General features: G+C 34.7%; 2 protein-coding genes across 6 annotated transcripts in view; one reads left to right on the top strand and one right to left on the bottom strand.

The window, feature by feature from the left end:
• Fbxo8 (F-box protein 8) overlaps positions 1 to 3784 on the bottom strand; it is a 40587-nt gene extending 36803 nt beyond the window's left edge. The window contains exon 1 of the mRNA XM_003469126.5: positions 3541 to 3784. The gene's annotated coding sequence lies outside the window, so the exon portion shown is untranslated. The remainder of the gene's footprint in view (positions 1 to 3540) is intronic.
• Positions 3785 to 3946: 162 nt separating this feature from the next.
• On the top strand, positions 3947 to 22221 carry Cep44 (centrosomal protein 44). Of its 5 annotated transcripts, XM_063234742.1 has the most exons (11): positions 3947 to 4363; positions 8091 to 8224; positions 10886 to 11033; positions 12139 to 12285; positions 12656 to 12778; positions 14828 to 14998; positions 16004 to 16210; positions 16999 to 17071; positions 20864 to 20967; positions 21211 to 21248; positions 21999 to 22221. In XM_063234742.1, the coding sequence occupies exons 2-11, from the start codon at positions 8136 to 8138 to the stop codon at positions 22039 to 22041; spliced, it is 1143 nt and encodes a 380-aa protein (XP_063090812.1). In that variant the 5' UTR covers positions 3947 to 4363; positions 8091 to 8135; the 3' UTR covers positions 22042 to 22221. The 5 variants fall into 5 exon arrangements, with proteins under 5 accessions (XP_063090812.1, XP_063090813.1, XP_063090811.1 ...); XM_063234743.1 differs by lacking the exon at positions 21211 to 21248; XM_063234741.1 differs by lacking the exons at positions 21211 to 21248; positions 21999 to 22221 and having other exon boundaries at positions 3947 to 4173; positions 20864 to 21131.
• The last annotated feature ends 4169 nt before the right edge of the window (positions 22222 to 26390 follow it).

The raw sequence follows: 26390 nt of genomic DNA, 5'->3' as shown, positions 1-26390 counted from the left end.
GCAGGGTAGCATATGGCAGAGGGCAACGGCTCTGGCAATGCAACAAGGGAGCAAAAGGGGGAAACGAGTCTCTGTCTGACCTTTTTAATCTTACCCAGATTTCTGGGGTTAGGTGGTGCCAATCCACTGTACTGATCCAGCAATCACCAGTCTTACTCCCAGCACCCTTAATTCCAGCAGTGCAAAATCAGTCACAAACTCTAGGTTCAGCTACCTTCAAAAAAGCCTGCCCTCCCCACAGAATGCATGAGGCTTTTGGGGGGGGGTGTGCTTCTAGATACAAACTATAACAGCTATCTAGAAGTTATTATCATAAAACATTTGGGGATGACATTGCTACTGTGCAATTCTATCAAGCATGTGTTTAAAATTCTTTAGTCATCTAAGGGTGCTAAACTACAGTAGTTAATTGGCTATAATCTATTAAAATAAATTATGTTAACCTCATAGGAAGTCCCAATTAAAAAGCCAAATTTTCAACTGGAGAACAGGCAATTTAAGATGGTGGTAAGTATCTGAAGCATAACAGATAAACTTGATAATATCTTACTAATAGGCAAAGATTTACATTTTCAGACCTTAAGAAGCAAGGCAATTTTACATAGGTCATACAGAGTTATAAAACAGTTATAAAAAACTGTACAGCTGACACCTTTTACTTCCAGTAAGTATGTATGGTTTATTGACAAAAGCTGGGTTGGTGATCTGCAGCCATGCAATGCAGAAAGAAGGTGGAGCTTGCCACCTAATAATACTGAAAAGAAATGTCCAGGTTCTGGGGACAGACTAGCTCAGCGGCAGAGTGCTTGACTGCAAAGCGTGAAGGTTCAACCTTGAACCTTGAACAAAGGAAGGGTAAAAAAGAAATACGCTCTCAAAACTGCTTGTTCAACTCCTAAAATTCCTTTAACAAGGGAAAGACCTCTCAGTATAATTTCACAAACAAAAAGATGAAATACAAATACTTAATAAGACAGTAGAAGAAACATACAAAATACATCTCTAAGACACATCTCTCTCAGCCCTATTGATCACAAAAGTTGCCATTAACTTGCAGTCAGATAAATTAAGTAGAAATTAACAGGCAAGGCTAGGCCCTCCAAGGAGTCATTGTGGAAGGTGAGAATACACCATAACTGCAGCTGGAGGTGCAACCAAAGAAGGCAAGCCCTGGAGACGAAAGTCACCATAGCCAGATTTATATAATTCCCTAAAGGATAAAAGGAATTTTGAGATTACACTGCAACTGGTATAACTCTTTTGGGATTTCCCATAGAAACAGACAAATAGTTCACTAGGAGTGGGTCATCCTTTCCCAGGCACTAAGACTAAGACTAAACAAAACTTTATCAACCAAAATTAATGACATCATTATGCTCTTGCCACATGCCCTGCTGATCAGTACAAGTTAAAGGGCTATATTTGTAATTTTATTGATTATACTTTGACCCACACTGTACCCACCTTGTGACTTTGCCCTATAAAACACTCTCTGGAAAGATGACCTTGGTAACAAACAACTCAGGATGTCTCCTATCTCTCAGGAGCTATTTCTATTTCCCATTCCTACTCCCCAGCTCCCAATTCTGTTTGCTTCCTTCCTTTGTTCATTCACATTCCCCTTGAATGTGTCCTATCTCTAAATAAATCTTTCCCACTCTTAACCTCCATTGTTCCTGGCAATTCATTCTTTGATTTCAGGGAACATGACTGGACACATCAGGTTGGGAGTTAAATCCCTCCGATATTGTATCTATACTTATCCCTAGCCATTTTTAATTTACTTCCTCCTTCAAAGTTCCATAAAAGCTCTTGTCTCACACATAGGACACAATTTTGACTACGTAAAAGACAATGGGAAAAAACACAATTTCTAGCTGTGATAAGGCTGTGTGTTAAGTAGACCCTAAAAACACAGACTTTCCCCTCACACACAACATTCCTCAGACAGTGTCCCAAGAAAAATAGGAAATAAACCTCTTCAGATAATTCATATAAAGAAAACTTTTTCTAAAAGGATAGTGCTTTTTTACCAAGAAAGTTTGTTTATTTCTTTGTAATCTGATATTTTTCCCCTATCTCATTACATTTGTATATATTTGCTCAGTTATTTTTAGCTACTAACTCCTAAGTATCAGCCAGGGATCTCTAATTTGGCAACCTCTAAAGTGCCCTCCAGTAACTCCTGCCTCTTGGAATTCATGTTCTTGTTCAGTCCACTTCCCTTTCCTTTCCATTTGGGTTGGACTTAATGACTCATTCCTAAAATGTGGTAGCTATAATGGGTTGAGAATAGGTTATAAAAGACCAACATTTTCCTCTTGGATGTTCTCTCCTGGGTTGTTTGCAAGGATGACCATCTACCACTGTGAAGCAACCCTAAAAAGAAACATGTCTGCTGGGGAACCTAGGCCTGCCAACAACCATGTGGTTGTAAGTAGACCTAGAGCTTCTCCACCTCAATGGAGCCTTTAGATGAGCTCACACCCCCAACTACAGCTTGACTGCACCTTCATGAAAGAACCAGAGAAATTCCCGATCCACAGAAATTGATGTAATAGATGTTGTTTTAAGCTTGGGTAAATTTAGAGATAATTTCTTATTTAACAGTAGATAACTAATGTATCACATTAGACAAATTTTCAGTTAACTGTATAAAAATGAATAATATAAACATTTGTTCTTCATATAAAAATTTGCTCTGTTAAACCATTTTCATGGTTTCATCTACCTTAGGAAAAGTTACCAAACTCCAAACATTTAAAGAAGGGGCAGAAGAGCTGGAAGAAAAAAAGAAATGCTGGGAAGAAAAATGAAAAATAAATTGTTACCATTTGCAGTAATAAAGGTCATGAGACACTGATTTAGTGATGTACGGTATTTATAAAACAAGTAGACTCATTTACTAAATTAGTAAATACTTATATAACTTAAATATAAAAATTGTAATGACTGAGAATTGGAACTCATTTATATAACTTTATCTAATAAATAATATTATTCAGCACCGTCATTCGAACAGTAAGAACTCAGTCACAGAAGAACAAATAAGATAAATTATGGCTTTAGAACAATTTATAATCCACATTTGCTGTAGCAACTGACAGTCTAACCTGACCCTAACTGCATGCATTTTGCATTCCTATTACTGAAAAGTATGTAAACAACCAAAAACTGTGGTTAAGCACTCAAACGATATTCTCACTAATTGAAAAGCAACATTTGGACCTACGAAAAGTAGTGCTGTTTCTTGGCTTTTTTCACAAAGGTGCTAGGTCACTATCTGTGGTCCCAAGCTGAACTGTGCCCCAGTAAGCCTAGAAACAATACCTTTTCCCTCCTCCCAACACTGATTCTTCATTTTGATAAGCCATTGCTGCTGTCACTCAAGATGCTTTACACTGTCATTGGTTCTAAACTCTTGCTGGTCGGCCAGTTTTTGCCAACTGGCAAGCAGCGGCGGGCTATTTCCGAGAAGGAAAGTGAGTGTGTACAGGCAACAAACAAAAGATCTGCAATATTTAAGGCTGACGCTTGTACCTGAACGACCTGCGATCTCCACCGCCGCCGCGACGAACCGGCCTCTGGGCGGGGGCTTTCAGCCAAAAAGAAAGTGAGTTAGCCGGGAACTGGTGCCCAGGCCATGAAGAAGCCTGTCCAAACTTCACGTGTCACGCGGGTAAAGACGACGGTCTTGATGTTGCCTGAAACACCTCTAGATCCCAGGGAACATAGAGCACTTCAAGCTGCTGGAGTCAGCGCTGCGGACTGTCCGAGTTGACATTTCCTATTGTTGCCGGAAGTGACGTTAGGGTTCTACTCCTTAAAGAAGCAGCATTTTAATTCATGCTGTTTCAGATTCGCCATAGATTCTTTGTTTCTCGCTTTAAGGTCTGAGCCACTCTAATCATCAAAATTATACTGATTTCTGATCTGCAAGATAATATCGAATTGGCCGTTGAGGAAGCTCTCCATGGAGTGAGTCACTTCTCCTTATGGTCTGGACCAACGGGATGTGGAATCTGCAGCGTGGAATCCCGGAGCGCGCAGCACGGGCCGCTTTGAAGATCTCGCCGCGGTGCCTGGCGGGCTAGATCCCGCCGCTGCGAGTACAAACGGTCGGCGCGAGAAGCGCGCCGCGGCGCCGGGAGTGGCAGCTGGAGACCGGTTCGGGTGCGTCTCCCGTTACTTATGTTTCCTTCCCCGCTCCTTGCTGGGCTCTGCCCGAGGCCTTGGAAGGCCGCTTCTTTCTTCGGCGGCCTCCGGTGAACCTGAGGGAGCCGTCCGGGCTGTGCCCTACTCCGTCCGAGGTCGCCCTTCTCTGCTGACCTTACCGAGACCCCGGATGCGGGCGTATTATCAGGTCTGTGTTTTTGTCCCTTTAAAGCCGATGGCGGAAGTCCTAGCTGTAGCTTGCTCGTGTACACAGCTCGTTGTAACACGAGGTAGGTTAGATGTTGACAGCTCATCCTCTTAAATTTGGGTTGCACTCAGGGCTGGGAAGCTATTCACTGATTCATAGTGGATTCTCGGAGCTGAGCATCCATCAGCCTTCTTCAAGGAAGGAGGAGTTGCAAATTACTTGTGTTGTCTTTGCTGGCATTTTCTTGATGTTTCAAATTTGTGTCCATCAACTTTATGTTTCAGTCTTGAAATCTTAATTATTTGATCTGGAATTATGCCTATCGTAGACTGTGTTCCAGAAATACTATCAAACCTGTTAGGAAATTTTCATGTGTACACAGCAGTGCCATTAACCTCTTTTCCTAAAGTGGTTTTCCTTCCTCAAATTTTGCTTACCTTGTCTAACAATATTTCCTTCACATTTTTTTTTTTTGCAAAAACGAAATCTTTATACATTTAACTTATACTCATCTTTGTTCCTCTATTTCTGACACTTTTTTTGAGGTGTTGTAGAGGGTTATGAGTTATAAATTCTTAACCATCCACCATTAGTTATCAGAGTAGGCAGCTTCATGCTGAACAGTAAACACAGAATCCAGTAACATCCAGTTGACAGTCATCATTTTAAATGACTTCTAACTGCCATGGGATTGAACCGAGTTAAAAATCTTAAGCAGTCTGACATATAGACAGAACTGAAGAAAGAAGGAAGCAATAGTGATGCCTTAATGATGGAATGTGGTATAAGCGGAGTAGAAGCTCCTGTTTTCTTTTAATTTCCTTTGATAAGGATAATGTAAAAATGGTCAATGGTTTTCTCAGACTAACAAGTTATATTTCATCTCTGGATTTCCGGTTGAATATGCACAAACAGTAGATTGGCTACTTTTAATATCTTAATTTTAGTGTTTTCCAATATTTTAACAATTTCAGTAAGTCCTTTCTTGAAAATGAGTAACAGTAGCTATAAATCTTTCTGTAGAGCTCATGTTCTCTAATCCCTTTATTTTTGTTATACTCATTACCAGTTTCACCTACAGATCCGAACTGGCTTAGTATCTTTCTTTTCTTTAAACTATTTATTCAGCTATTATTGACAACGGTGTGTTTCAGAAAAATACTTTGTACTCAAAAATTTCATTTCCAGTGGGAGAAATAATGTGTCCCAGGATAACATCAGAAAAAGGAAAGATGGAAAGATATCACACAGTGTTAGACAAAACAAAATTGCATTTACTGGAAAGATAGAATATACATTTGGAAGAACAAGGAGGTTTGTGGGAAGAGACACACTTAAAGTTAATGAATGTTTTAAGGGAAGACGTCATCTTGTGACAAGTTAGGTGGGCCTGGAACCAAAGCAAGCTCAGACCTACAAACATTACCTAGTAGTAAAACCCAAGTATAGGTTCTTTTTCGCTTACAGGTCAGTTAGTTCCTACTTTATCTTTCCCAGGAAAGTAAAGGCTAGTAAGAAAATACATGTTTTGTTTTCCAGTACTGGGATTTGACCTAGGACCTTCATACTGAGCTGTCATTTTGTGTGTGTGTGTGTGTGTGTGTGTGTGTGTGTGTGTGTGTGTGTTAAGGTCTCACTAAGTAAATCAGGCTGCGCTCAAATTTGTGATCATCCTGCTTCAGCTTCCCAGAGTGCTGTGGTGGTTGGGATGCCACCACACATGGCTTACTCTAGAAAACCTTTTGCAGCTTCCATGTGCCTGTATAACCCCTGACATCCTAAAAGATAATAATTAGTACTGATCTTGGCCAGTACTTGGGATAATTTGATTTCAGGATTACTTCCTCTCTTTTTCAGTTATTTCTTACTTGATAATACATGGAGAGTCCCTCTGTGTAAAACTAAAAATGTAATCGGTTGGCTGAGAAAAAGTGACTGAAATGTTCATATTTAAAAATATACTTAGCAATTCATTTTTCATCATCATTTATTGGAAAAGACTGGCCCTTTTCCACTGCTGCTCAGTATCACCTTTGACATACACCTGTTGTCAGTCTATGGTGTTACCAGATTTAGAGGTGTGAGAGTCTCCAGAAGGAGGTAGTTTCTGTCCTGAGTGAAGAATTTGTCAAGACAAGCACAAATGGTAACAAAGTTTTATTAAAAGTAGCGAAACAACTCTGCAGGGCGACCCCGGGCCAAGTAAAAGTAGGAAAAGAGGTACACCCTACAGTGTAAGGGCTGCTACCATGCAGGAGAACACAGTGGCACAGCTCAATGTGGATTGTCCTTTTTGGGTCAGGTCTAGGTCATCTTATAGAAAACCTGTTCAAGTTTTCCAGAGAAGTCCATCTGCAGGGCTTTGGGAACCATTCTGTGCATGTGTCCTGGGATTTTGTAATTACCAGGTCACACCTAATTTCCTGGCTAGCTTGACCAAGCCCTGATCTCTTGTCTCATATGCACTGATTATTTCTGGACTTTGTTCTCTTCATTACTCTGTACATCTTTTCACTGATTCCAAATTTACTTTTATAAAAAGTCTTCATACACAATATGAAGTATGTGGTTCAATTTGATTTTCAAGATTTTGATAGTTAACCTTTAGTCTTTACATTCCCATATAAATTTTAGAATCAACTTATCAACTCATTCCCAAAGGCAGCATTTCTTACAGTGGCTTTATCAGGACATAACCCACATCATAACTCAAGCAGTATGTACAATTTTCCTTTTGAAATTTTATTTCATATATTGACTGTTTACTACCAAATCTTTCTTTTAATTTGTTTTATATTGATCTCTGCCTCACATACTGAAAACTTTCTTTTCAAGTTAATAGGCTTTATGTGTGTATTCAGTTTTAAGCGTGGATCCCTGAAAAGAGGTGCATGGCTATAGCTAGTGCAAAGATTGGACCAGACCGTGACCTTTTCGTTGGTCTCCCTCAAATGTCAGCCTAGTTAAAAGTATTTTCTCCTGTGTTTATGTACTTGACCTCTAGTAGGATCTGCTGATCTTGCTGCCTTACAAGATATAATCTAGCAGTTTCTTGAAGCTGAGATATAAGAAACTATATTTTTATTTCTTTGTTGTATAGTCTTTGTCTTGCCTGATGTTTCCAAATTTAATACCTCTTCGTTCAATTTCCTCAGACTAAAACTCTTTTGTCTTATCAAGGAAATAAAAAGGTAGGTGCTTAGCTGAGTAGGTTTTTGGTGAGCCCTGAGTGTTCTTTTAAAATTTATTTATTTTTATTTAAAAACAGGCAGCTGATTGACAACTATTTGAATGACTATTTCTGTGAAAAATTTTGATTTGTCTCTAGTTTTTACTGATAATATTATGTAGTTTCCATACGCATCCAAGAGAGCCATTAATTGAGATTATTTCAGTATGATGTGTATTTCCAAATAATACTTCATTTTTCAAATTTAAATATGTGGAAAAGGTCATGAATTGTAGGAGCATGAATATAAGGCAGACATTTTTTGTAAGGGAAAATGTTGATGGATACAGTGAGAGGTTACTTATATTTAGGAATTTTTAGTACATAGATTGTGAGCAGTGAGTATTTGGCCAGTAGGGAAAAGAGTAAGTTAGGAGAAATATAACTAGGATTAGATAGAATATGTTAAATGGCTATCAAAGGTATGTAGAAAATAGAATAGAGAAGCTTCAAATCATATACAGGTTTAATCAGTGACTCATGAGTTTTTATTTTTAGGTGAAAAATTATTTTAAAAGTTGGAACTAAGTTGAATGTTAAATAATGGCAACAGGTGACCTAAAAAGAAGCTTACGGAAACTGGAAAAAGTGCTTCGCTTGTTAAATTATCCTAAAGAGGTGGATTATGTTGGGTAAGCAATAATGTCAAACTTATTTGTATGCTTTTTTGCTAAAAAATTGAGATACTGTATAACATGGGAGGAATACCTAAAGAAAAATAAAGGTTTTTACCTGGGTGTTATTTAAATTTACTTTGAAATGGTTAAAATATTTTGGAAAGCAGTCAATTCAGGAAGTTGTTTATACATATGAATTAATGAAAAATCCCAACCCAGGACATTTAAGATACGTTTATAAACACAGAATATGTCAGTGTAATGTATTACCTCTGTATTTTAACCCTATAGACCTATAGTGGATTTTATTACTTATATAGCCTACTGCTTTCATATTCATTGGATAGTGTTTCTTATTATTAAATAAATCTATAATGAGCAGAGATTGCTACCATTTCTTGTCAGTCTCTGTTTATTCATTTATGGAGCATAGATTTTATACTTTTAAGCTGTATGTTCTTTTTGATAGGGGAAATTCTGGTTGCTAAGATTTTCTATGGCAACCTGTACCATCCTTGAAGATTAATCTTATATAGAGTATAGCAACATACACTTTTCCTATATATATGCTAATCTAAAATTGACACAGTTGATTTTTGTGGTGTTTTCTTTTTATTTTTGAGACATGGTCCTGCCATGTAGCCTGAACTATTCTCAGACTTACTGTGTACCTCATGGCTGGCCTCGAACTCCTGATCCTCCTGCTTCAGTCTCCCAGATGCTGGGATTACAGGCATGTGTCACTGTCCCGGGCTTTATGCCTTTATTTATGTTTTAATATATGAAGCACATTCCTTTACCTGTCATCATTGATTGATTTATTAATATTTTCCCACTAGAATATAAGCTGAGGTCTGGGACTTTGTATTGTTCACATCTATAATTGAACCTGGTAAGAGATTCAGTGAGTGGGCAAGAATTTCCATTATCCTGATTTAAAGCCCTGTATTACTCTCACCATCTTGTTTTTGACTGATGTCCCCCTATTCTGTTTTGCTGGATAGTACCAGTTTCGAAAGTTTAGGCAACAGCTGTGAAGATAGTGAGATTCATTATGACGCCCATTCTCGATGACTTTTATCTACTTTTGAAGACCTACAATGTCTCCAATGTTTTGGTTTTGTCGGTTTTGTTCTTTACTGTTTTGTTCAATTTTATTATAACTGATGATATAGGCAATTCTATTAGAGATAGCGGGAGGCATTATGGTAATCATTGTTGATCACCTTGTATTATGTTTTTCCATTATCTATTATGTCCACCCTTTTGATTTGACCGACTCTGTTCTGTTATGTCACATTTGGTTTTACTCTCTTCCAAAAAAGTAATAAGAACCGTGGGAGCAATAAAACCCAAAATGTGTAATAGTCATTGTACAAAAGAGAGGAAAAGAAAGTGCTCTAAATGATACAACTGCATGTATATTTAAGTGTATAAGATAAAAAATGGTATCACTGAGTTTTATTGGATCATTGAACAGAACTGCAGTATCATTGTTGAAATGTCCACTTTACAAGCTTTAATTTTGTGACTTGAACAGTTATTTCTAAGATGACAATATGTAATCCATTAACTAGTGATTTCCTACTGTTTATTTTTTTCTGTAAATCTGTATAACTTGTACCCTTTCTCTGCTTTTTTTTTCTCCTTAAATAAAATTAAAAAAAAAAGAGACAAGTCTGGGTTAGACATCTGTTTGAGTGTAGAGTAAAATTTGATTATACCAGCTACTCTGTAGAATCCTCAAGTAATGGGCTTTATGTAAAAGAGTGGATAGTATACATTGAGAAGAGCTAACCCAAGAGAAGGCTGTGAGTGAAAGGATAATAAGGAGAATAAAAAGTCTAGTTACTGTATTACAGGTATTAGAGGCAAGAAACAAGTTATGAAATAAATGTAATCATGGTACGTGCCAGTCATCATTTTGGTTTTATCATTTGTGTGTATGTTTTTGTAGTACCAAGAATTGAACACAGGGACTTCATACAGAACTACATCCCCAGCCCTTTTTCATTTTTTGAAATTTTAAGTTGCCAGGCTCAAATTTGTAACCCTTTTGCTTCTCTTCTGCCTGAGTGCTGAGATTACAGACCTGCGTTACTGGTACCCCGCTTTGCTAATTATCTTGGTTCTTCAAATCTTGACAGTCCTGAATTCCAGGGATGTGAACCAATTGAATAGACAGATTGTCTTGTCATCACTTTTATACAGCATTTTAAAAAACATTTTAGATAGCAATGATTCTGAAAAAGACCAGTATTTTTCTGTTTTCTGTGTAGTGTTTGAACATTTTTCTGTTGGCCCAAGAATGTCATTAAGAATACTTTTTAGATTATTGTGTAACATAAGCTATTTATAAGACCTTGTGTAGTTAGATAGCAATAATTCTTTGAAACCTTGGTGTTCTTGAGAACCATAAGGTGGTAAGTACTATAAATGGATTGCTGGCACTGGAGGAGCAATATGGTATTAAGTTTTTGAGCATACTAATAGATAGATGATACTATTGCACAGTAGTCTTATTAGAGCGATTTAGAGTTGAAGATAGAATCTGGAGGGTCACGTATCAATCAGTTTTTATGCTCATAGTGTGAAGTTGTTGATAACATTTTTAATACTTTCTTGATTATACGATTTTAAGAACTATGCTCATTGAAAGTCCTTTTTTCCCAACAGTTTGATGAAGGGAGACACAGCAGCAGCTTTGCCCATCATCAGCTATTCTCTTACCTCATATTCTCCCTACGTAACAGAATATCTTATGGAATGCAACGTAGAGCTCATAGCAAAGAATGACGTGCGCTTTATTGATACTGTCTACAAGGTATTTTGAATTTATGAAATGATACTTATTTTAAATGTTATTAATGATTTTTTTAAAAAATCAATATTTTAATAACTCCTTAAATATAGCTGCATGTCACTTAACAACAGATATACTGAGAAATGTGTCAGTAGTTAATTTTATTATTATGTAAATCATAGATTATACTTATACAGATATAGATAGTATAGCTTACTGCCAACCCAGTCAGTATAATACATGAAACTTATTGCTCTTAGGCTACAAATTCTTACATGTTATGGTACCTCATAGTATAGGTAATTATAATACCATACAAGTTTTTTTGTGTATCTAAGCATAGAAAAAGTACAATTAAAATACTAGGCAATAGAACTTCTTCAGTTCCGTACTAATCTCACAGGACCACTGTTGTATACATAGTCTGTCTTTGACCAAAATCTTAATGTCGTGCATCACTGGGTATGCAGCATGTATAGCCAACAGCATGTTTTCACATGCATCTGTATCACTAAAATACTAGCTCTATTGAAATCATGATGTAATTCAAGTTTACTTAAGTAGAATTGCATTTCATGAAATAAGAGCTTTTATATATAGGTCTATTAATCTTCTATTTAATCTTCCTGTTTTTTGCCACTAATCCCAGAAAGGTTTCGTAGAAGTCTAAATAGCACTTTAAGAAATTCTAAGGTTCCACATATTAGAACTAAACGAACTTGTAGTCCGTTTATAAATGAGAGACTGAGTTCAAAAGACTTACTGACTTATCTAAAAGTCACATGGTAGTAGAATAATTAAATTCTGACATCTAGTTTGGTATTTTAATGCATTAGGGAATTTTTCTAGTACTTCAAAGAATATTTGAACTTTTTGATGATTGACTGTTTTTCTGTATCTCCGGACAGCCATCTCTGTGGCACATTCTAGCACCTGTTTTCTAGCTGGATACCTCTCCTACTGGGTCACGACTCTCACAGCTCTGTAAATCTCTTTAGTAATCTTTGGTTAATGGCTTGTCCACCTTACCTTCTCAAAGGTAGCTATTCTTTCTCACCAGGCGGCTATTACTGTGGGTTGAAGAAAGAAATTGCTAAGTATTATATCAGTCTTTTCTTCTTTGCAGCTTCTTCGTGATCAATTTGATCATAAACCAATTTTGACAAAAAAGCAATTTTTGCAACATGGATTTGCAGAATGGAAAATCCAGATTATTTGTGATATTTTGAATTGTGTAATAAAAAAGCACAAGGAATTGTGTGGTGCTAATAAGGTAATTTTCTGAACAGATTTTACTGCTGACTTAAATGGCCCAATATTTTGATATATGAAATCATTATAGTAAGTACCAAATTATTAGTGTAATTACTGCATTCTTCAAAGTTTTGGGGAACCTTATAAAACTTCATGTTTGCTTTAATACTATTCAGTTGCTTTTACACGTCTGCGACGTGGAACTGCTTGTAGTAAATTCAAAGATGATGCATTTTCATCACTTATGTTTTTAAAAGATACATAGTTTCTTTAAAGTCTTGTTATTTGTTACTTGTATTTCAGAAGTGAATATTTAAGTGATAGGAATTAAATTTACATTATGCTTTCCATAAAATTTGTTATGTAACACATTGTTATTGATGGTTTAGACTCCTTCACAACCAAGAAAGAAAATTTCTCAGAACCACTCAGAACCTTCATCAAGCAATGAGAAAACACCTGCAGAGCCTGTGAGCATTGATGTCACTGGCAGATTTATGACTTCAGGAAAGGTAGAAAAAATACAAAGAAAATGTGCTGTGTAGCTTAAGAGTTACCTAATTAATAAATCTTGTATGTAAGACTCATTTCTTTGAGTACGTGGTGAGGCAGCTACTCAGATTGCACAGTATAGGGATTTTTTTAACAACAAATGCCATTTATTCTTTGGAACACATTCCTGAAGTTACAAGAAAAGCATAGAAATGTAAAATTGACAGAGCTTTTTATATCTAATTGAATTTTGCCTCATTTTCCTTATACAGTGTCCACATTTGCTCTTGATTATGTATCTGGTCTTCCTAAAACATGAAACTATAGTATATGAAAAATCTATTCTTAGTAATAAAGATGGCTATGATGATTCATTTATATACACTGACATTTCTATAACCAGGAGTATGAATTATCTGACAGTTTGTAACCTGCAAATATGGAATGTGATTTGTAGTGTTTTGAGTATTTTCCCTTTGTTCGTAGATCTTCTTTGCCTTTGTAGTCTTTGTGCCTGGTGGTAAAATTAATCCAGTGTCCTTAGAGATGCAGGTTTTCCATGTCCAAGGGAGATTTAAGCCAAAATACTATGTTTTAATGATAAATGTACTTTCAGCTGTCTTGCATTTATGGAAAACTTTATGAGATTGAAGGGTAAAGTCCCAGATGAATAAGCAGTGTGTAATTAGCTAAGGGATATTAAGCTGAAGGACAGTCTAGTGAACTCTTTCTGCCTGAATCCACCTTAAATGATTTAAAGTCTGTTTAAAAGATTTTACACTCCTGTGCCTTGTTAAAGTATAATTTCATCCTCAGAACAGCTTCTTATGCCAGTAACTTTTAAAAAATGTGATTACTTCGCTCCAGGTAATGAGGGCAGCAAGAAAAGGAAGTGTAGGAGGGTGCGCGTGTGCGTAACTGCTCACACTTCTCATCTACTCGCACTCTAAGTCACCGAGTTCCTTGTTAGTTTTATATGATCTTATTTTCCAGCTATTAAGTGATTTATGTTGTGTATCCTTCCCAAGTAGAAATGTATAAATAAGGTTTTTTAAATACTGATTTTATCTTCATTGAGCTTAGCACAATACGAGGTGCACTGTAGGAACTTGCTGAGGTTGATAAAACGGTAGTTTTCTCAGTATTTTATTTTAACATAGGGTTGAGGGGTAATTGCTCTAAAAAAGAAAAATGCAACATTTTGAGATATTACACTTGTTCTAAAATTCTCTTTGTTCCCATCAAAGTTAAATGGTTGACATTGTATTTTTAATTATTAGAAATTTGAATGACTATTAAAAATTTTCAGGTTTATAGAAGTTACAATTCACAAGTAGATGTTTTTGTTTATAGGCAAAAATTGAGTCAGTTTTGCTACAGTAAATTTTCTCCTTCCCAATGCCTTATACAAATGTAATTTTTTGTCATATACTAAATTCTATAGTAAATACTCAAACTGTTTTTAGAAAAAAATTAAGTAAAGGAGCCTGGTTGTATAAATACGTAGTCTGGTCTATTCTTTTTTTTCAGGAATTCCCTCTTGTCATTATGAAATTTGAATTGTTTGCTGAAGGCCTAATATATTGTAATTTAATAGAAAGAAATCACAATGAATCTCACACAGTTAATTCTTGATTATTTGTTTGTAAATTATGTGGAAACTTTTATTATGGAACATTAAAAACATTTATGATATCTATCATCTAGTTTTAACAATTTATAAACTGTCTGCTAATCTTGTTTCTTCTTCATTATAACCACTTTCCCCAACATTTTAAAAATTTCAGATATCTTTAAAATACCTCAAAATTTAAAAATGCTTTTTTAAAAAATAATTTTTTCTAAAATACAAAAATGCTTCTAGAAGTTCAGATTATAATTTCCTCATCACATATATTGTAATAATAGTTCATAAGATTATGATGTATACATAAATTGTAATTTCAGCCTCTTTAACTCTTTAAAGGAAGGCTAGACATTCTTTTTTTTGCAGAATTACTGTACATGTGTGCTTAAAACAGTGTGAAAGTAAAATCACTCAAATGTTTCTTGCATGTTTGTCTCTGCAGAAGAAGGCTTTGGTTATTCGTCACATGTACAAGGAAAATGGTATTAACCTTCCTGAAGACACAGAAAGCTCAGTAGTAGAGGATAATGAAGTGTGTGATGTGTCAGAGTTAAAGGCTTCTGAAATAGTGATCAGGGAGGTGCAGCACCCTGCAACCAAGTCTGAGGAGGAAGTAAGACGTTTGGACTTGTTAAAAAGATGCCGGGGTTTCTTCTTTGTCCATGATTAACTTAGCATTTAAACTCTGGAATGTTTAACTGTTCAAATTATTAATCATGACACATTACCTATGTTATTACTTTAGAACCAATAATGTTTACTGAATATATGTCATTTGATGATTCTGTGGGCTGTGTGCAAAGAAAGGTAAAAGGCCATGGCTCCCAGCACTTCAGTCTAGTAAGACAGGTGTGGAGTGTTCTACCATTTATTTCCCACATTGGTGCAGGGAAAATCTTGGTACTTCATTGCCCTGTCGTTTTCCTTTCTTACTTCTTGCTGTCTTTATGTCTCTTAGAATATCACATTTATTATTCTTTATTGCCACAAACCCTATTATGTGTCTAGGGTCTACTGTTTGTGCTAAAACACCATTATCTATCTTTTTTCTGTGTTCAGTATATAATTAACATTTATAAAACCCAGCAGATGGTCATTAGGCTTGTTTCCTATTATAAGGCGCATTAGTATTGTCAGTGCACTGTCATTTTAGTCATTTCCTCTTGGCTTTATGCTAGTGATGTTATCAGAAGCTAGTTAGTATTTAGTGACAGTTTTATTGTATTACCTGGTATTATTTAAGAATGTTATGCAGATTAACTCACAAAAACATATTAAATAGATACTTTTTTTTTTTTTTTTTTTTTTTTTGTACCAGGAATTGAACTCAGGACCTTGCACTTACCAGGCAGGTGCTGCTCCACTGAGCTATATCCCCAGCTGTAGATACTATTGTTAGCTTGCTTTTTTGAATGAAGCAATGGGGCCATCAGATTATAAATTTCAAATGAAGTAGTTTATGTGTCAAAGTAACCTGTCTTTAGCAATAGCTCTCTTAATTCTCATGCCGTGCTGCCTCTTCTGACAACTGAAAAAACAGAATAGAAATTGAAATACATTGCTTTTAAAGGAACTTCAGCTTGTATAATATTATCTCTAACCTCTTTAATTATTTTAGGATATAAAAAGTTATCCCGAGATTACTGCACTACAAACTATGGTTGCTGAATGTCAAGAAAAGCTTTGTAAGTTGGCTTGGATAGAGAAAAGGCTGGACTGTTTGGAGGAACGAATGAAAGGGAAAGTGATAGTAGATGAAAAGACGTGGACTAATCTTCTCAGTCGGATCACTCTACTTGAAACAGAATTGCTTTTGTCTAAAAAGGTATTTTCTTTCCTTGATATGTAAAGATTATCTTAGATACAGTATTCCTTTTATTTTGTGTGCAGTCTTTTGGAAAAGCTAAATATGACAAGCATTCCATTGATCAATGGGAAAATGTCTAGTTTAAGTCCTATGTTTAACCTGTTTTCCTGTTCCTATTGTGGCTATTGTTTTTCTCTTAATCAGATGAGATAGTCTGAGGTTTTAGTTGTTAATAGTACTTGAAGTACTTAAAATGAGGCAAGAATGTACCTGCTTTATTTATGTAAACTTTCTGCACTTTTTTTTTTTCTTTTTTCTTTTTTTATTGGTACCGGGGATTGAACTCACGACCGCCTGCTTGCAAGGCAGGTGCTTATGCCGCTGAGCTAAATCCCCAGCCCCTATGTAAACTTTCAAATTATAGTTTGTAATAGCATAGTTTTTCCAATTTGCAAAAAAGTTGTAGAAGAAAATTTGAAAATACAGCTCTTCCTTTTTTTTTAAAAACTTTTCAGTCATGATGTGAATTTCATAGAAATAGTTACTACATTTACCATTGCTTTATCAAATCTGAGAAATTTGTTCATGTTACCTAATACCTAGAATTCAGTTGCTGATCTTTTTCTTCCGAAAGTTGGTAGGCTGAAAAAATTTACTATCTACTTGATAGTTAAAGATTATTTCTTATATATAGAAATTCTTATGTATTGCTTTGTAAATAAAATAGTTACTTAAATATTTCTTGTACTATGGTTATATTTGTATGATTGACAGCATAAAATGAAGACACTTTTTATTTTATTCAGGATAAATGTGTAGAATTTAATGCAGTGAGTGATGACTGTGCTTCCTGCAGTGACGTAGATCTGGTGACCCTTGGTAAGTTTCTAACGATACTAGTTGGTGCTGTACTAGAGGGCTTCCAGAAAAAGAATTTTTGGAGTATTTGTTAATTTTGTTATTATCGAGCTTCATTTTTAAAAAGAAATTTCAAATCTTCTAAAACAAAGAAATTAATGAACCTGTGGCTACTAAAGCCAAATACTGCTTGATAAATTACTTATATAGCATAGATAAACAAATTTCAATGTACAGAGTTTCAGACTTTTAAGAGATATTTTGGTCTTTTAATCATTTTAATATAATAAAGTACTCTAAGACAAAAATAGACCTATAGGATTTCTAATTTTGAAACTTAAGTAGTAGTATTCTTGTATATGAATGACATATATAAGACAGAAAAAAATTTTTAGTAACCTGTGAAGTATTACAAATCTCTTGCATTCAAGCCATTTATTGAAGATCTTTTCTGTTACCTGAGTTCATAGTGATGTTTTCAGTGTGGCAGAGCCACGAGCATCTCTTCTATTTTTCATCAGCCAACTTTCGTTCTTTTGATTCTCATATTCTTTTAAAAGATAAAAGTCTAAGTTTTCTTATGTCTATGATTAAATCATTTTTATAAAAGATATTTTGTACAATTGAAAATTCATAAAGTTAAATTTTAATATACATGAGTGTTCTCAGCATCATTAACTCTTTACAGTATATATAACAATAATAACAGTAATACATTGTAGCACTATGTGCCAGCATTGTTGTAATTACTAGATTAATTTATTTAATTCTCAAAATAACCAGACAAGATAAGTTCTAATATTGTCTGTGTTTTCGAGAGGAGAAAGTGAGGAGTAGTGAAATTAACTATTTAAAGTCACATTGATATTGAATAGTGGATAGATTTGAATTCAGGCAGCTGGCTCTGAAATTTATTGTTAATCACTGCTTACTTAGCGTTCATGCCAATTTCATTATACACAGAACAGTTTAAGTGATTAGTCTATTAAGTTCAGTCCTTGGAGATGCTATTTTAGGTATTAAGCTTATTATAGACTACCTATCAGATTAGACATTTTTCCATTGATCATTTAAGCATCTATTTTAAAATATTAAAGCTTAACTAAATGATTCTTGAGAGAAGAATTATTATAGTCTATCTAGCAGATAGGAAACATAACTTTTGTCTCTAATATCCACATATAGTAAAGCTCAAATATTTATTGAAAGAATACTGTTATTTGCAAAACATTGCTTTTTAAAACTCAATTTTGCAATGAGATTATTATTTTTTAATGATATTATTACTACAAAGTACTGTATACCTTAGTTCTGGTTAGAAAGCGCATAGCTACATTTAAGCCACTGTGCTTAGAGTGATAAGATGAACCGCTATCTGAAAAGGCTATAGATTATCAGTAAGGTGAATAGCTGACCTTGTGGAATTTATAATCTCATCTATCTGAATTGAAGAGTCAAGTTTGTAAAGCCTTATACATTGCATCTCACACACGTATGTTCCTTGGAAGCAGAAAGTTTGATTTCATTTGGACTCAGAGTGTCTTTCTACTCTTACAGTTGTGCTCAATTGGGAGTGGTTTTTGTGAGGTTCCAGATCTGTTTTTCCTTTATCAAAACTGTGGTGTTCCTCAGGCACCTCAGTGCCTCACTAAGAGTGAGGGAGGAGAGCAGTTTAAGGACTGTACTTTTAGTGGATGATTTTGGAGAGGATTTAAAAAAATTAGGAGACTTCTGATTTTGGTGCTAAGATGAAAACAATGAAGTGGAGCTGAAATTTGCAGTGGAAAACAAGCGCTCAAGTTAGTGGAGAGAGGGCTGTGTCGGGTCAGTTTTTGCGATTATACAGAATCCTTGTATTGTCTTCACACTTAGCAGGTTTGGTATTTTTCTGTTTATGATCTTATATAATGTTTTCTATGACATTTATGTTCATGAGAGAAATAGTAACTCAGGTTAATTGCTGGATAGGCTCCCGACTGTCAAAGCTGTGTTCTGTTTTGTTTTGTTTTGTCTTGTCTTGTTTTGTTGCTGTTTCCCTTCAGAAGAAAAGAGTATAGTATTAACCAAAATACGGTCTAAAAACAGAAAGTGTTTGTTTTATTGTGATTAGAAGAGAAGTTACACGTGGGCACATGAAGGAAGTTGAAGAGTAAAAAAGACCAAATCATAGTTTACCCCAAAGTCATAGATTTTTGTCAACCCCTGTGTAGTCTGAGATGAGAGTTGCTACCAAGGCACCAATCATGATGCTAACCAAGTAGGTAACTGATGTGGGAGACACTTGCGTGTTAAAACTGAAAGGCCTTGGTTACTGATAGAAGTAGGAGAAGTGAAGAAAGGAAAAGTTCAAAGTGACTTCTTGATTGGCCTCTGTGTTTGAGGAATTCCAGAGGAGGAGATTTGGGAAAAATAATTCATTTTTTAATATAATAAATTATATATGAAATAATAAGATGTGATATCAAAAAATTGGTTGAATATGCATATGGATCTTTAATTTGGAAATGCTACCTTACAACAGTGAAGGACTCAGCTTGTTCCCTTATAAGTAAAAAAGTATAACCCCCCAAGTTGATGGTAAAAGGTTAATGATTATGTAAGAAAAGTTGACTAGATCTGGTACCCCAAACCTTATGATGAGATTTCTTTTCTTCACAGGAATCTCTTAGAAGTCACCACTGAAGCTCTTGGACAACTTGCTCCAGGGGCCTGCTGTCAGGGCTGACTGGTCTCCCCTTTTCTTTCTAACCTGATCTTGGTTACCAGTTCTTTTGCTAATCACTGTGGCATGGCTAACAAAAACCATGATTTCTAAACAAGACTTTGCTTGTCTAACTGATCTGGCTATTAAACATACGGCTGTTGTTCTGTATATGCTACACATTATAACCCCCAAAACCCTCCAAGGAGCTGTTTCTATGAATAATTTGCCAGCCAGCTTAATATTGGCTGTCTTCCACCCCGAGGCACTTCCCTGAATAAGGGTAAATGCGTCAAAGTCTAGGCCTCGAAACGTAGGGCCAGGACAGCCATTCCTCTGAGTCCTCTCCATTCCTCTTTCTTGGATTAACATAAATATTCACTACTTTCAAATTTCACCTATCTCTTCTTATTAAAAAAAACTTAATAAAAGACTCAAGGCACAGTAGACAATAGTTCCTTCTCAGGAACTATTTCAAATTATTCCTTAAAAGTACCTGTTACCCACAGCTCCTACTAAACAATCTGGATCTAGCCAGTCTTCAGATTTGTGATCTTGACCCCTATACTCAGCTAACTGGAGCCCGCCCCCACCCCAGCAAATAATCCTAAAAGCCAAATTGCATTCTCCCTTAAAATTGGAATTTGAATACTACAAGTAAGTTAGGGACGTTGTGTTGAGCCTAGATTAGTTTGGCAATTTTATCCGAATTCATCCTAATGAATAAGCAGGAGTTATTCTACAAAGAAAATAGAGGAGTAGAACAAATGACAAGAAAAGCAGGCAAAACAGACTGGTCCGTGTCCCTACAACTTCAATTTTAACCAAACAAATTCCACTAACTGTGTGATGAAATTCTCCTTTCTTCTGTTTCAGCGCCTGATTAGCTGAGATTGCAGTTGTGTGTCATCAAACCTGTTTTTGCAATGTTTTATGAGCCAATTTTTAACATTTAAATCTCCTTATGTACAGGCTGTGCTCTTGAAGGAATACTAAAAATTCATTTTTCATCTATGCAAATAGCTCTGTTCGATTAAAATCAAAAAAAATTTAGATATGTGACACTAAAATGAGAGGAAAAGATAACTTAAAACTTAATTCCATCTTCACAGATGGAAAAATCAAAACGGAGAGGCCAGCAAATATTCCTCTGTCTTCAAATTCGACTCCCAGAGCCTCAACGATTAATTACTGTGGTTTGAAAGATATCTCAGAGGTAAGCAAAATTGACAGCTGCCTAGATGATTTCTTCCAAAGATTAAGAAAACAAGCAAGCATTGATTGTAGTCATCACTATTAGCAAGAAAAATGACAAAATTGTACATCTTAATCTCAGATGAATTCATTATGATGAATAAATAGTACTCCGAATGTTTTAGACTTTCGCATATTCATGGTCCATTTTTGAGGATGATTTAGTTTAAGAAATCACCTAAATTTGTTGCTTTTTAAATTAAAGGAAACAACAATCCAGAAAATGGAAAGGATGAAAAAAATGTAAGTAACAGAAAGGGGCAACAGAAATTCATTTCTCTATAGGGAATTGTATTAGATTACAGTATATATAGAATGTGCATATGTGCTTCAAACCTTAAAGGTCTCTCAGTCAGGTGTGGAATTTCCTTCAAGACTCCAGTGGATCATAAATCCATGTACAGTTAGTTATGTGTTGTAAGATGAGTCATTGTTTTGGTTTCCAACAAGTGATGTACAGCAGAGTTAATGGAATTAACTGTGGATTAAAAGAATGCAAAGATATTTTTGGTTGGTAGTTAATGAAGTGTTATCCTGTTTTGCTAACTGATTAAGCAGAACAATAAACGTGGAGATGGGTGGTTTGGAGACTTTTTTACAGTCAAAGTGTTGCTAGTAAGTTCTAAGGTAATACTAATCATGATACTTGTGCATCTTGTTTATAAGGATTAGTTCAAAGAAAATATAAAACGAAATTGCATGAGAATAGTATGTAAAAATGTTTTTAAGTGATATTATGTAGCTAAATCACTTTAAAACTACATATAAGATTCTTTTAAAATTTGAAGACAATATTAAAATAACTAGACACCAAGAATTGAGTCTCGTTTTTTTTTTCCCACTGGCCCTTGTATAAAGTTTATTAGTACTGTAGTACCCATAGCTAACAATAAAAATTGAAACTTATTTTAAATGCAGAAGCATAATTTTAACAGCTTGTATCTTTTTCTTTGTTACTATTTATTTACACATCATTTGTTTATTTTATTTCAGGTTTGAAGAAACTGCAGAGTTATTAAAATGTCCAAGTCACTAATTGTAGAATTTTCTGCATGAACTGCTGTAGAACTTTGGCTACTGTACATGTTGTATATTTTAAGAACTTTCTATATAATTTTAATATACCATAATATTTTTATTAAGAATTTGTATTCTATTTGGTATATGAGTTTTTCCATTCACTATTGAATAAACACTTTAGTATTTTTGAACTGTTTTTATGCTGGTTTACTCTCACTTTTGGTAGAAAAAACGTATTAAGTTCTAGTACATTGCTTTTACAGAATGAAGTCATTACAGCAAGCCCTGTATTTTTGTGTTGACATTTGTTGGCAGTGTGCTAAGTAATATGTTTTTTAAAGTACAGGCTTGAGGACTATAGTTTACATCCTGTTGGAAGCATTCCAAGTAGGGCTTGCATATCGTACCCCAGAGGCTCAGACATATGATCAGCCATCTGTGCTGACGGGTAAGTTGTAATGAAAAGTCAGAAGTGCTCATTGACAAATAAAACAAAAACAAGCTATTTCATGCTCAGTCGAAAAGTAGCAGTATTAACATTGAGAAAGGAAGGATGAACTCCTTTGGCAGTCAGATGGGTCTGCAGGTTCACTGTGAGAAATGAGCGGAATATTTTAGTGCTCCATTCTATCACATATTTTTAAAGTAGCAGCACAGACACAGCTGGTGGACAGCCGGGGTTTGAAGATACACAGTTAGCTTTTCCTTTCTGTTTCAGTGATGAGAAGTTTGTAAAAAGTTTTGAAGAGAAAAAGCCTTAGATGAAAGTAAATAGATAATTAAAATCACTTAAAAATGTTTTGTATAAACATCTTTTTCTAACTTTGTAAACAAAAATACACTAATCCTGTAGAATCAAGGAAATGGACCATTACTGCAAAGATAAAGCACTTTTCTTTCTTATATTGATCATCTGATTATATTTTAGTTATTCATCTGTTTATATTATATATAATTTAGTTACTTCAAATATAAGATAAAGACGAGAAATCATTTTTAGTATTCTGGTAAATGCTCGATCATTTAAAACAACTTTTATGTTAAGCATAAAACCTTGAATTTAGCAAATTTTTAATAATGTTGGTAATGAATCTTATTAGATTTACTTTTTCGATTACCTAATGGGTACATTTATAAAAATCTAAACAGAACAGCTATAGTCTGTTAATGTGTAAAGTGTCAGTACCCGCGTGGAACTGTAGCACCACCTTGTGGTTGATGTGCCAGTATTTTATCTTTTATCAAAACACGATTACTCATAAAACAGGGTCTTATTTTGACTTTGAAAAAACTCAGTTCCAGTTTTACAAAGAAACATTTTTCAAGCTTTCTTGTGGAAGACAAATTAAAAATTAATCCTGTTTGTCTCCAGCCTTTTTTCTTTATATAATGTGAATGTACATACACTTAATTTGAAACATTTGTAGTCTCCTAATTTACATACAAAACATAAGTATCTATTGAAAGTATAAAACATTTCCTATGTATATTATCATGTGGGAATCTGTAACGCAGATCCTTATATATTTAACAATTTAGACACGAACCAGTAAAATCAATTCATAAAAATACTATGTTTATACTTTCAAAGAATTTGTCTATGCTGTTTTAGCAGTATAATCTTTTGAAAAATAAAGCAAATTTAATTTCATTGAAGCAATTGACAAATTATTATTTTTTTAGAAATAGTAGAAAAGTAATTTTGTAAGTAATTTCTAACAATAAAATAGCTCCTTTTGATTAACTTGAAATTGTTGAGAAAGTGAGCCAAAGAGGTCCTGGAGACTGTGTAGCTCCTTAATGAACCCGTAGTTAATTGGAATTTTCACTACTTCTGTCCCTTTAATTCTTCTGGATACAAATCTTCTGGATAAATTTATACTGCCAGCAAAGCCTCACTGGCTGGTGCTGCCATCTGCCCATAACCTGAGTAGATCTGGGTGGGGGACCATGTAGGAAACTGGGAGAAATTGCATCCACCAAAACCTCTAAGCTCTACTACGCTGGAAAAAGTTCTATCATACTTGTTTTACTGCACTAGTTTAATGTGTTTTAACGTGTAACACATTCCTTACGAAGTAAAATTTAAAGACTTTGCAGCTGTGTTTCATGCCATTCATTACAGCTTTATATGATTGAGCAGCACTTGGGGAAGCATTAAAAAATAAAAGGACCTTGTCAGTTTTACAGACTACAACACTGTTTTGAGCTCAAATAACATTATAGCTTTAATTTTTACATTTAATGATCCCCAAGTTTGTCTTGGTCTTTTCTTTGAAGCTGAAGAATACAGAGAGAGTGAAGTGGTGGAAATGGTGCGAAACTTTACAAAATTAAAACTTAATTGTTATGTCACTTGGGCTTTAATATTTTGACTGAAAATGAAAATTACTTTTCTACTATTTCTTAAGCTACTTAACAAAAAGCTGGGAGACAGTACATTACTGACAGCAGTAGCAACAGTAAAATTGTAGATTTTTTTATTTTAAAGAAAAAAGATGGCACGTCATTTCAAAATAAGATCGTAGAGTGACAATGGATACTACACTGCATATTGTCTGCAAAGGGGTTGCTCATATTTCAAGATATAGGCATGAAAATTATCGAACAATATAAGCACAAATATTTTTAATGAACAAATGGCAATTACTAGTATACCTATTGGGAAAAATGATATATTTTGTGATTTATGTTTCTAATACAGGAATTGGACTATACAACTGTATTGCTCCACTATTGTATTGCTCCACTGAAGTTCACTAAATCATCAATAATTAAAAATAATTTTTTGAGACAAGGTCTCACTATGTTGCCCCGTTGATCTTGACCTTGTGGACCCAGCTGATCCTCCTGCCCAAGATTCCCAGTTTGTTAGGGCTATAGGCATGCACCGCCACACCTGGCTCACTAATAAAGTTTTTAAAATAGGCATGCACCGCCACACCTGGCTCACTAATAAAGTTTTTAAAATTATTCCTTTTTAATTTCTTAAAAATTTTAACGTAACATTTTCAAGTTTAGAACCGAGCTCTTGTGCAGTGACCATTAAAAAAAAATGTATAAAACAACTGTTTATGAAGATACTGGATTGATTAGTGGAACCTCTGTAATACTCCAACCTGTGGTCTACTTTGATATTAATATAGCATTCCAGCTTTTAGAAGATGTTATTACAATACTTCCCATCTCTTTTAATATATCTGTATCTGTGTGTTTAGAATGGATTTCCTGACAATAGTGCGTGGTTTAGCTTTGCTCTTTTACCCACTCCAAAACTCTGGAGTGTTTGGATCATTTACATTCAATTTGATTTTGGATTTAAATCTACCGCCTTTTAAAAATTTTATTTATTGATTGATTTTTACTGTTTGTACTTCCTTTGTATTACCTGTTTTTTTCCTGCATTATTTTGCTTAGTTTGAGTAAAAGTTTTTATGGCTTTTATTGACATCAAGTAGACTTCATCTGCTTTCTCTGCTTTGTAGTATATATCATTAACTTGTTATACAATGTCAATTTAAGAAACTTACAACAATATACTTTTGTCCTCTGTTCAGGTTTTTTTTGGTCAAATATTTGCTACAAGTGTTACAGACTCACAAAACTTCATCAGCATTCAAAGTCTTTAGAAATGTACCTACCTTTCGTATGCTACCTACTCCTTTTGCAAGTTCACATTTGCTTCTAGTACTTTTATCTGATGAGGTTCTTTAACTTTTCTTATAATGGTAGTTTGCTGGTGATAAATCCTAAAATAGCTTTATTTTAACTTCACTTTCAAAAGATGTTTTTGCTTGGTATTCAGTTTTACAATAATCTAGGTCAATCTTTGATCAGTTTAAAGATGAATATCTGCTATCCTTTGGTCTGCATTGTTTTTGATGCAAAATCTGCTGTCTTTATCTGTGTTCCTTATGGAGTTCCTTATCTGAGTTCCTTATGAATCTGCTTTGCTTCATTCATTCATTCATTGTACTGGAATTGAACCCTGGCCTTGGTGTTTTTTTATATTTGTTTTTGTTTTTTACTTAAAGACAAGGTCTTACTAAATTGCCATATTGCTCAAGCTGGACTCCTACAGGTGATTCTCCAGCCTAGACCTCCTACAGTGATGAGACTACCATCATGTGTCACGGTGCCTGGCTGCTTTCTTTTAAAATGTCTTTTTCACTGATAAATGTTTAGAATTAATGGAATCTTGGCAGATCTTTTTGGATAGATAATATATAAAAGCCAGTTTTGTTTCTGTATAGGAACAATGATAGAAATTAATCTTAAAAGGAACAGGTAATAAATAGTACAACAAATAGAAGATGTTTGTGAATATCACATAGAACATTATAGATAAAAATATAAAACCTAAGT

The sequence above is a fragment of the Cavia porcellus genome, unplaced genomic scaffold (assembly GCF_034190915.1).
Source record: "Cavia porcellus strain 051 isolate PalLab524CR breed Dunkin Hartley unplaced genomic scaffold, mCavPor4.1 scaffold_24, whole genome shotgun sequence".
NCBI classification, from domain to species: domain Eukaryota; kingdom Metazoa; phylum Chordata; class Mammalia; order Rodentia; family Caviidae; genus Cavia; species Cavia porcellus.
The sequence above is the reverse complement of the archived record's forward strand: the minus strand, read 5'-3'. Positions and strand labels throughout refer to the sequence as shown.